Source organism: Periplaneta americana, chromosome 5 (genome assembly GCF_040183065.1).
Source record: "Periplaneta americana isolate PAMFEO1 chromosome 5, P.americana_PAMFEO1_priV1, whole genome shotgun sequence".
NCBI lineage: Eukaryota > Metazoa > Arthropoda > Insecta > Blattodea > Blattidae > Periplaneta > Periplaneta americana.
Window position 1 is genome coordinate 63,133,925 of NC_091121.1, and position 12,600 is coordinate 63,146,524.

At 34.6% G+C, this 12,600-nt stretch overlaps 1 protein-coding gene across 1 annotated transcript in view; it reads left to right on the plus strand.

Annotated features, from left to right (window-relative positions):
• Nucleotides 1-12,600, plus strand: part of Jabba (jabba) — a 44,512-nt gene that overhangs the window by 18,957 nt on the left and 12,955 nt on the right. Inside the window, exons 3-5 of the mRNA XM_069827037.1 lie at nt 5,172-5,236; nt 10,516-10,693; nt 10,775-10,935. Of these exons, the coding sequence (XP_069683138.1) occupies nt 5,172-5,236; nt 10,516-10,693; nt 10,775-10,935 (404 nt within the window). The remainder of the gene's footprint in view (nt 1-5,171; nt 5,237-10,515; nt 10,694-10,774; nt 10,936-12,600) is intronic.

The window sequence follows — 12,600 nt, forward strand, 5'->3', positions numbered from 1 at the left end:
TAAAGGAATTGAAGTAGGATATTTAACTTTAACAATATACTGTACATAGAATAAGTCCGTCGCTCTGACTGTAGATATTAGGTACGCTTCCCAACCCAGCGGTCCGTGGTTCGATTCCCGGCGTGGATGGAGAATTATCTCCAGCTCACAGAACTGTCTTGTACTTGTTCTATGACATCTCCCCAGTGGCCCAGAATCGCGCTGACCACAGGGTCAGAGAGACCCGCAATGTGAGATAGTTTAGTGTTAGTCTAGAGATGTAACTACAGTAGGGCAAAGGTTGATAATATTGTGATACGAGTAATATTGTGATAGTTCTTTTTGAGAATTTATTACAATTTTACTGAGTGAGAGAAGAACCAGTTTTGTGCAGAAAATTGCCCACGAACATTCCGTTAATACGTTGACGCAAAAAACCGATCTTCCTGTCGCTCAGTAAAATTGTAATAAATTCTCAAAGAGAACTATCACAATATTGCTCATATCACAATATTACTCATATCACAATATTACTCATATCACAATATTACTCGTATCACAATATTACCAAACTTTACCCTGTATAACCTTCTCGACGCCGCAGTAGCGTGTGTATCTTTACGAAATGAGGAGGTGAAAATGAGGAAGGAAGAGTGTGTCTGAAGATGAAGTTTACGTTGTGCATCAGTAACTAGGAAAAGTTAACTTACCGAATGTAAAGTTTATGACACTCAAGTTTGCTAAGCAAACATGCAAAGATAAGTTTCTCTTTAGAAAATAGAGAGAGATGGAAGTAAAATACTGTTTATGGAACTTTGGTTAAGAGGAAGATGAAAATCGACTGAAATGATCCTCGTTACTGTACTGAGTGTGTATGAAAAATATAAAATTTTACATGCAATGTAAACTAGTTATGTAACTTCAATTAATACAATTATGGTAGTATAGATATCGTGCCAATTAATCCTATCTTTTGCAGTTGCATTATGTAAATCGTCATTGAGACTTTCCTCGATGAATCATCTGCCTTGAATGTTTTATGTAGTGGAAATATTCCACAGGGCTATACGTCACAAGAAGTTAGATACGCAAAAGAACAAACTTGGAATGGAATTTACGGGAGGAGGACCCAGCACTGCGACCTGCTACGATATATTGCGCTAACCCTAAAGCTAGGCGCATTCTCAAACCCACACTGGCTGACTACACTAAGGTTCGCTGCGTACCCAGGTTTCGAGCAGGCAACCCTCTCGTCCCTAGGTCAGCCCCCTCCGTCCGTCGCCATCCGGCGTTTGGGAAATGCTATGGAATGATGACGAAATAGAGAAATTTTCATGGAATGATGCAGATGTCTAAAATGGGGGAAAACCGGAGAATCCCGAGAAAACCTAAACTTTGATCTTGTCCACAAGTTTCACTATAGATTTCTCAATAAAAATCCCAGAAATGACCGGGAATAGAACCCTGGTCGCCTACGTGATAGGCTGGAGGTCTGACCACTCGGCTACCGCAGGAGTAAAGAACAAACTTACATTGGGATAAAATAGGTCTACTAGTGATTATAGGCATATATATGTAATCATACTGTATGTATATGTAAATATTTCAGTATGGTTAGAATTTATAAAACAGTTACATTACCGGCTGCTCTGTATGGTTATGAAACTTGGACTCTCACTTTGAGAAAGGAACAGAGATTAAAGGTGTTTGAGAATAAGGTTCTTAGGAAAATATTTGGGGCTAAGAGGGATGAAGTTACAGGAGAATGGAGAAAGTTACACAACGCAGAACTGCACGTATTGTATTCTTCACATGGCAGTTAGGAATATTAAATCCAAACGTTTGAGATGGGCAGGGTATGTAGCACGCATGGGCGAATCCAGAAATGCATATAGAGTGTTAGTTGGGAGACCGGAGGGAAAAAGACCTTTGGGAGGCCGAGACGTGGATGGGAGGATAATATTAAAATGGATTTGAGGTAGGTGGGATATGATAGAGTGGATTAATCTTGCACAAGATAGGGACCGATGGCGGGCTTACGTGAGGGCGGCAATGAACCTGCGGGTTCCTTAAGTCATTTGTAAGTAAGTAACTGTAGTAGAGTAAAATGTTGCTGTTGCAGTAAATCAGAACTTCAAAAGTACAAATACGTTTCTGTGCCTTTTAATAAAATTCTTCTAAAATATTTTACTGCAAAATAAGCGTTCCATGAAATGACTGCTGAAATATTGTTCTAAATTAAGAAGCTCATCCTTTACCATGTGTTAATTTTATCAGAGCTCTCATTAAAACTGTTTACTTTACAGTAAAACTCGTTCTATTTAAAAATCAAGTTCCCTAAACTGATTTGCAGCGTTTAATTTATTTTTTAGGCCAAAGCATTGATTGACAGAAAGGAGAGAGGCTCGTGCTCCGAGGCTTTGCTGGAGCGTGTGTTCGAATCCCTTCTGCGACAATTATCGTTTTTTTCCCCGAGGTTTTCCTCAACTACGATACGAATGCTGTGTAATCGCATGATCATGCGTGGGCTACTGATCATGGCGGGGTGGTTTGTTTATCCCTCTCCTCATGATGAATGTAATTCATGCGCTATCGAAGAGAGTAAGGTAACCCGCTTTTTTCTTCAGCTTGCTTCGTTGCATCAGTGGCGGACGTCTTTTAAACATAATACTGAGTTTAACATATTGCTACGTAACTAATTATCTATTTCTATTGTTAGTAAGAAATATTTTACAAACGTGTGTAAACGTCCCAAACATCACTTTAACATCAGTCACTCATCATTTGTAATGTTAGTGTATCAATTTACAAAATATAATATTGAATCATTGTTCCATAGATTAATTTGAAAGTTTAATATTAATCTTCACAGCAAACCCGAAATAATGATATATAAATAAGCATTTTACAAACCTATAAGCTTAACCAGTTTGCAACACAATTAATTTACACTTTTACTATGTCTACCTGTACACGAGGATGATCCCGAAGACTTCTGACACCTCTTCCTCTGAACTAGTGTATTAATATCTGGTTTTAAACCCGATGAACACAATCGCAGAACTGAAACTAGCTCGAACTGCACAGTGTGCCTTTTGCTGAACGAAAGCTTCAGTCTCAGATTTATTTGTATCTTTTAGTTCTGTTATAAGGTGGAAACGTGCAGTTCCTATTTAAATGAAGAATGAATTGAGGTCACAAGATAATAAATGTGGACGTCAATAAGACAATAACGTAAAGGAAAATTAAACGATAATTACCTGAAATGGCATGTGTACCATACTTCTCTGCGTGACGAAAAGTGAAATGTCTCTTTACATTGAAATGAGAAATATAATTAGGCTACTACTTTTTCCACAAATTAAACAAATAGGCCTAGTCTTTCTCTCATGAAGTGCACAAAAAGTATTCGTCTTTCCATTCCTGATCAGTAATTCCCAGACGAAGAAGTCATTTTTACGGCGAAGATTAAAGAGGTATTATTTGGAGTTACCCTACTTGTCATATTACTTCCCGCTAACCCCACACACGTATCACAAGCAGTGTTTGTTTGAATCCTACCTTCCCCTACCGAGCGGACTGGTGTGGAGTGAATGAAAGTAATGACGTCAACTCTCATTGAGAGACAGTCGCCCACCGATGCGCATGATGAATAGTAGGTTATCTTGCCAAAATATCATATTGCTACCACAAATTACACCGATCCGAGATAATTGCGTAATTGATAGTTTTTAAATACCTAGGCGATTAGGACATTCAATTTTGTTCAATTGATTATACTAGTAATACAGATCTGTGTAAGTTTGATATTTATTGTTAATGAATATAATAACCGTATACATCAGTGATGTCAAAGCAAGCGCATTTTTCTGACCTTGACGTCGTGCGCGCGCATCAAGCTCTAAGTAAGGAAAGAGGAAGGATTGTGTATATGAATAAGCAACCTGCTGGATTAAGAAAACAATGGTGCACAAACTTCAAACGGAACGTGAAATTTTATGTCGTTTTTATATGGCTTCTTTCTGTTTAATATTATCTATATTGTCTGTAAAACAAAAGTACTAACACTGATTTCTTAATATTGCACTTGTGATTTAAATGTTAATAACATAATAGAGAGTTAAGAAGGAATATTCACTTAAAATCCATAGTAGTATAATTATACTGTATTAAGTGAATGAAACATATCATTCATAAAGAAAGTGATATTCCAAAGAAAGAGATTGAGTATGACATGATAAGTTGAAATTTATATTGATGGTATCTTTAGTCCTACAAAAGTAATCAATAAACCAATCAAAACAATATTACAGTACAAAGCAAAGTTACCTAGGTACTGTATATGTTTTAAGTGTAACTAATATTACATAACAAAACTCTTACTGCATTATGCTTTTAAGGTGATATTTGTGAGCAACTTCCTATCATCAGAATATTAAATTATTTTCTCGAAATCTGCTGAAGCTATAGAGCTGACATTTTTACAACACATGGACACGTATCTTTTGCTTATGACGTAACAGTAGTTGCTTTGTTAATTCATTTCCTTACAAACAATTTCCATGCGAATATTTTCAAAATTTTCAATACACTATCTTCAGTAATAGGTATATACGGTATATTGGATTTAAGAAAACATTCTGTAAGGCTACTAAATAAATAGGCCTATACCTGAAAATTTCACTTTTCTATACGAAAAGTTGAGAAAATATTTCTTTTGAATAAAAAAATCAAACTTGTGAAAAATGAGCATTAAAATTAAAACTTACATTCTTATAATGCACTTATACTTCTCAGGCAAATCTAAAAATTAACATGGATGCAGTTTTAATAAGTTCTCTTCCCTTTATCTATTGAATCAGTGCTGGTCATCCCTGAATATAGCTCGACCAAGCGGCATATACTACCTCTTTAGTCTGTCTTTCCTTTCCGCTTAAAGCGCTCAGGCTCTCCTGAGCTCTAAAGCGCGCGCTTGCTCCTATGGGCATCAATTGACATGCCTGGTATACATGATGGCAGTGAATTCATTCCATTCTGTAATGTCGGATTACGTAATTCCTGAATATGAAATGGAATCAAATTACTACATACTTAAAAATAAGTAACTTGTGGATGCCTCCGGCAACGGCGTGTGTTTCATTCAGTGGGGTGATGGAAGATGATGAGTTCTATCTAGGTGTTCTCTGTTCCAGGGTCAAGAGCGCTAGCCACCCAAACTAGCATGATAGTCACGGGGTCGACGGCAGCACAGCCGAACGTGAGTATTTCATACTAAACTCACTCAAAATGTAATTTTGACACGAAATGAATCGCAAAATACAAAACAATTGCAATTGTGTAAATATAATAAAATACAAAATTGCATATTAGGCTATATACGTAAGTCATCTATTTGATTTAAAAAGTGATTTATAAATAGCAATTCTTACTTTAAATAATGCATATGTTTTCTCAAAGAGAATTGTTTCACTTGTCTGATTCACCTAAAATATCGTCTTCCAAGCAGTGTTTCCGAAGTGATACTTAGAGAAATGAACTCTGAGCTGAGACTTTGACACTGAATATATTCTATTTTGACACTAGTATGTCATCTAGACAGAAGTTCCAAGATTATGATGTAATACGTTGTTGGAATAAAGTCCATGCAAGACTCGAAAGCAAGAAAAGTGATTTCATGGAACAAGTTCTGTTTGAACGCTAGCTGAACGGCGTTAGAGCTTCGGCTTTCCACGCTAGTAACCCGGGTTCGAGTCTCGATGGGTCCAACTGGAATTTGTGGTGGAGAAAGGCTGTTTGATGTAAGTTTTCGTTGGGTACTTCAGTTTCAATACCAATAATTAATCTTTGCGCCACTAATCATCGTGGTGCACGAAAGGCAATCATTTTATAGGTCACTTTATAGGTTATTTTTCTGTGATTTTAGGTCATAAACTTCAGAGCCCTACTTACTGTATAGTCTCAGATTTCACATTATGAAAACCTCTGTCGTTCTCCATGTCTTGGTTGGCAGCGGTCATCATACTCAGCTGTTTCCTGAATAAATGCTCATGCATGAAGAACTTCTGGAAAACGAATTATAGACTTAACTTGTTTTGCATGACATCGTTATATTTGTCTCAATATTTACCGTAATTCGTGGAAGTGAGTTTCGAGGGAAAACGCACAGCAGATCTCTGACGATTACAAAGAATAGTAGCAATATAGCAAAACGTATTTTTTCATTTTTGTGGACTTTACTCGTTTTGGGAGAAACAAATATATATGACACTCGAGAGGAAATTAAACGCAGAATAAGTATGGGAAATACCTGTCATTATTCGGTTGAGGAACTTTTATCATCCAGTCTGCTCTTGAAAAAGCTCAAAGTTTGAATTTATAAAACGGTTATATTACCGGTTGTTCTGTATGGTTGTGTAACTTGGACTCTCAGTTCGAGAGAAGAACGGAGGTTAAGGATGTTTGAGAACAAGGTACTTAGGAAAATATATGGGCTAAGAGGGATGAAGTTACGGGAGAATAAAGTTACATAACGCAGAACTGTATGCATTTCATTCTTCATCTAACATAATTAGTAATATTAAATCCAGACGTTTGTGATGGATAGGGCATGTAGCACGTAAAGGTGACTCCAGAAATGCATATAAAATGTTAATAGGAAGACCTGAGGGGAAAAGATCTTTGGGGAGGCAAAGACGTAGATTGGAGGATAATATTAAAATGGATTTGAGGGAGATGGAATATGATGGTAGGGACTGGATTAATCTTCTGAGGATAGGGACCGATGATGGGCTTATGTGAGGGCGACAATTAACCTCTGGGTTCCTTAAAAGCCATTTGAAAGAAAATATATAAGTAAGGTGCACAAAAAATAATACTACGGCGGCTCAAAGAACTACAGCTTCGACACATTTCCCAGATGGAGAAACCTGGATGAATAACGTGAGTCAAGTACCTGTCATTAGATACAAAAATTTGAAATGGAAAACTGTTAGCCTTCACCATTGAACATAAAGTATTTATCCTAAATTTCGTAAAATAACAATGAAATCCTATTTCAATGAATAGGCCTACTTACACACGTGAAAAAAGGTCTAAAAATTGCATTTATGAAAGAACGCCACTACGATCAAATCATCTAATTACGGATGACTTCAATCTTCGAAGAAACAGGTACTACGATAATAGACGACACGATAAATTTGATGAATTTAGAATTTTTCTCTTCTGGAAAATGCAAAATGTTATAAATAACTTGGAGGCATATTTCTGTATGCCGGTATAGTTATACAATAAATCACAGAATATGATCAAATGAGATCGTTGAATTGAACAAAATCGTAATCCAGGACTGAATTATTGCAATTAATTATTAAAGTAAAACTTTTTCGGTCAGATATGGGTGAAGCCAGAATGATATTAACGACAGGCAGAGTAGGTTAATTATCTCATACCTCCATGTAAATCAGAATCGGCGCACTCATTAGAACCAGCTGCTGAAGTCGTTAGTCCTGCGAGCTTGCCGTTTATTTACTCATTTCCTCTGTGCGTAAATTTAACGTAATTAGAAAATCAAGTTTAATTTGATGTCGCTAAATTATGTAAAGCATATGCAGAGCAATCTATTTTCAGTAATTTGACAGGAGGGACAAAAAACTGTGGAGCTGTTTCGATTTATGCTGGATGTTTCCTGTTGGTTTCTCATTGTTGTACACAAATACATGTTTTCAGCATAGATAAAATAATAAATCCTCAGTTTAAATTTAAGTTTTAAATAGGACCATTTCTAAAGAAATGAATTAATACAAATTCTGTGTGATGTTTCTTAGTGACCAAAATTCCACGAACAGTAAAAAACATGTTTGTGTTTGTAATTAATGTATACCTTACATTTATACAAAATTCTCTTCATACAGCTCGACATACATGCAACAAGAGGTCTTATGGTCAGTGTAAATAAATCTATTAAATAAATAAGTAAATAAATAAATAAATAAATAAATAAATAAATAAATAAATAAATAAGTAAATAAATAAGTAAATAAATAAGTAAATAAATAAGTAAATAAATAAGTAAATAAATAAGTAAATAAATAAGTAAATAAATAAATAAATAAATAAATAAATAAATAAACATCAGACAATAACGGGGCGAAACTTCTATCAGCACGCGGAACCTTGTAAACATGATACTTTGACTCATCACGTACTCGCTTGCTGCCTCCTGCATATCTTCTGGCCGATAATTAGAATCGCACTCCTAATTAGGGCTCGGAAGTTGAAATATCATCTTTCTTCTGAGACATCCCAGACAATGCAGGATCCAATAGAAACTCGTTTCACTTCAATACGAATTAATAAAGCCTATTTTTATGTTGCATTTTTTTTTCTTTGCATTTCCGGTCTTTAATGTCTATTGATTATTTCTTGCTCTTTTCTGCTTATAAACGGACATTTTTAACGGTGTACTCGCAGCCTATATTCGAGAACCTACTGCAGATTGCTTAAGCAATTGGATTGCGTCTTACAAGAATTTTCCCTTGCATCTGTTTTGACTCCTGTGATCACTTGTGTTACATGCTTCCCTCCCATTAAATGTAACAACAATTAATGCAGACGCAGTGTCCGCAGTCAGCATATTGTATCACACAGGAAAGACGTAAAAATGTCGAAAGAGAAACAAAGTAGAGAAGGTTTTTGCTACAGATGGTCACAGAGTTTGGTGTGAATGTGTTTTTCACAGATGGAATTACACTATTATTACTTTTTTCTGTACTTAATCATTAAAATCATGGTCATTTTTAATGTCATATTTTCAGAAATTTAAGGTCATTTTATAGGTTATTTTTCTGTGATTTTAGGTCATAAACTTCATAACCCTACTTACTGTATAATCTCCGATTTCACATTATGAAAATCTGTCGTTCTCCATGTCTTGGTTGGCAGCGGTCATCATACTCAGCTGTTTCCTGAATAAATGCTCATGCATGAAGAACTTCTGGAAAACGAATTATGGACTTAACTTGTTTTGCATGAAATCGTTACATTTCTGTCTCAATATTTACCGTATTTCGTGGAAGTGAGTTTCGAGGGAAAACACACAGCAGATCTCTGACGGTTACAAAGAATACTAGCAATACAACAAAACGTCTTTTTTTCATTTTTGTGAACTTAACTTGTTTTGGGTGAAAATTCTTCATTTAAAACAATTATTACACAAAAATGGCTTAAGAGAGGCTAGGTTTACTGTCTCACTTTGAGATTTGATCTTTTTTTATTTAGTGATTAGCTTCTGATTGTAACGCTAAAAATTCTTCTTAAAACTGCAAATGTAATTAAAATTCATTAGCGCCCATATCAAATACATTAATACAAACTGTTTAATAATATATTAATCTTGCTGGTTGTTCACATTGCATTATTTATTTATTTATTTGTTTTTTTGTTTTTGTTTGTTTTTTGTTTGTTTGTTTTTGTTTTTGTTTGTTTTTTGTTTTTGTTTGTCTGTTTTTTGTTTTTGTTTGTTTGTTTTTTGTTTTTGTTTGTTTGTTTTTTGTTTTTGTTTGTTTGTTTTTTGTTTTTGTTTGTTTGTTTGTTTTTTGTTTTTGTTTGTTTGTTTGTTTTTTGTTTTTGTTTGTTTGTTTGTTTTTTGTTTTTGTTTGTTTGTTTTTTGTTTTTGTTTGTTTGTTTTTTTGTTTTTGTTTGTTTGTTTTTTGTTTTTGTTTGTTTGTTTTTTTGTTTTTGTTTGTTTGTTTTTTTGTTTTTGTTTGTTTGTTTTTTTGTTTTTGTTTGTTTGTTTTTTGTTTTTGTTTGTTTGTTTTTTGTTTTTGTTTGTTTGTTTTTTGTTTTTGTTTGTTTGTTTTTTGTTTTTGTTTGTTTATTTTTTGTTTTTTTATTTTTTGTTTTTGTTTGTTTATTTTTTGTTTTTGTTTGTTTGTTTTTTGTTTTTGTTTGTTTGTTTTTTGTTTCTGTTTGTTTGTTTTTTGTTTCTGTTTGTTTGTTTTTTGTTTCTGTTTGTTTGTTTTTTGTTTCTGTTTGTTTGTTTTTTGTTTCTGTTTGTTTGTTTTTTGTTTCTGTTTGTTTGTTTTTTGTTTCTGTTTGTTTGTTTTTTGTTTTTGTATGTTTGTTTTGTTTTTGTATGTTTGTTTTGTTTTTGTATGTTTTTTGTTTGTTTTGTTTGTCTTTGTATGTTTTTTGTTTGTTTTGTTTGTTTGTTTGTTTTTTGTTTTTGTTTTTTTGTTTGGTTTTTTGTTTGTTTTTTTTTTTTGTTTGTTTGTTTGTTTGTTTTTTTTTTGTTCTATCCAGTTTCCATTATTGGTCACACCCGACCTCAAGCATCTTGCTTTTTCGGGTGTTACCCAGTTACATTGCATTTATACAATAATTTGTAATATTTAGGCTATTTGACTATGAGATTGGTAATCGATTTCGAATTTTGAAGAATATTCATATAAGAGTATTACAATAGTATTGTAAAATCTTTGTTATTGTATGTAATTTTTGCTTGCAATAAAATCTTGTAAATCTTTTAAATTGCAGCTGCTGCAGCGGGCTTGCCATGGGGCTTGGGAAAGATTTGAGTACGTGGGAGAACAGGTAGCGAGCTGTCCGCTGGGTCAGATCGTCTTCAGAGGCGCTGATCGGATATTGTGGACAGTGGAGTCAACAGTGAAATGGTTCACTGAAGATGATAAAGAATCCCAGCAGAACGGTTCCAGTGAGTATATAGGAGAACTGAAAGACACTGATGACATAAATACTGTCATGTTGGTAAGCTTACACTGTGTGCATCCCACAGCTTCAGCCCCGTGCCTGAAGCTACCTCCAGACCAGCGGTTGGTGCGACCTCTGCCATGGGTCCTGTTTCTGCCATTGCTTATTTGGATGCGTATTGCGAAACTGGGGATCGAAGTGGTTGCATATCTCAGGGGCAAAGAACCTCTGCGTGCTTCACAAGTGGTGAGTGGAAAAGTTCAAGAATAATTGTTAAAATATCAATGCGATAACTACATAATTTTTCTTTTCTGTATCATACTTTTCCTTTTATGCGTGTACCTAAAAACTATGTTTATTGTAATTACGTGTGCGGTTTAATAAGTAATGTACATCTTTTTTCTTTCTCGGCTGCCTTTCATTGAGAAATAACGACATTTTATATCCATCGTCTTTAAAGCTTCTTGCATTTCATCATATAGTTTCGCTGTTTTCCGTAGATGACTGTGATGTAGTTATTTGTAAAATAGCGACTGCACGTGAAACACGTACAAAGCAGAGAGCTGTGATTGAATTTCTCTTTGCGGAGGAGGAAACCATTGCAAACATTCACAGGCGCTTAAAACATGTCTATGGGGAACAAGCAGTGGATAGGAGTACTGTCAGTCGTTGGGTTAGCAGAGTGTCAGCGACAGAAGAAGGTAAAGCGAGACTGTAGAATCAAATGGTCACAACGACATTTACTCTTCTTCACTAAAAGTACACTGTTCAGTCGATATAGGAGAAAGTCGATATTCACCAGTGAACTCTAGTACAGAGCTCACTGATGTTCACCTACTTAGATTTGACACGCGGAGAAAGTCCACTGCAATCGAGGAAAGTCGAGGAATATTATGGACGGGGAAACATCGATCATACGGGATTAGGTAGTTTTTAATTCATAAAAAGCGAATTTGATACACCGTTAATACAAATTAATCTTATTTCCTAGAAAAATCTGTCTACAAAATACAATAATGAATAAACAAATACATAAATAATAAACGAACGAAAATAAAGGAATAGCCTAAATTACCTCAAACTCTCCAGCAGTATCCTTAATATTTGCACCGTTTTATAGTGTTAAATAATATTTGTGCGAGATCGTGCGCATTTGCTTGTTTTCCGCACAGAACCAATACGCGGTAAGTGTGAAATACCACATTCAGTATTCCCAACGTAACACACATAACAATTTCCCTCTTCTTACCGCTTAAGCGCGACATTCATTTTACTGCTTTAGGCTTTTAACATATTTTTAGAGACGTTTAACATAGTAACAATTATAAATTGGAAACTTACCACTGCAATTTCACCTAAATTGCAATGTTAATTATTGTTTTTAAATATTTGTAAAAATTAAGTAAAGTCTACTACTCCACGAAACTTATTGCATTCCTGATACAAGTAACATTAAGGAAGCCGTGAAAAAATCAACGAGATTCCAGATGCCGATGTTATTACTGCAATATGTTGTATAAATAATATTGTTAAAATATTAAAATGAAAAATAAATCATTACATAACCTTACCGTTTGTTTTAAGTTCGCATTTATAGACTGGGGGGAAAAAAAGACAGACGTATATCATGGCCTGCTGGAGTATAGTATACACAGAAAACATTTTACAGCAACAATGTTGAAGAAAGATATTTTGGTGTTCCAAAGTTGGCGTCATTAAACAGAAACCAACATGGAGATTTCATTGCAACTAATTAGAAATTAGTCTTTCAGGTATGTAATAAACGATCATCGCACAAAATAATGTACGATACACGAGCGATATGTTTGTTTTCATGTTCTCGGAAATTAAAAAAGCTCAACTACGTTTCGCTTTTTCAATCTTGTCCTCGACCATGAAAACGTCAATATA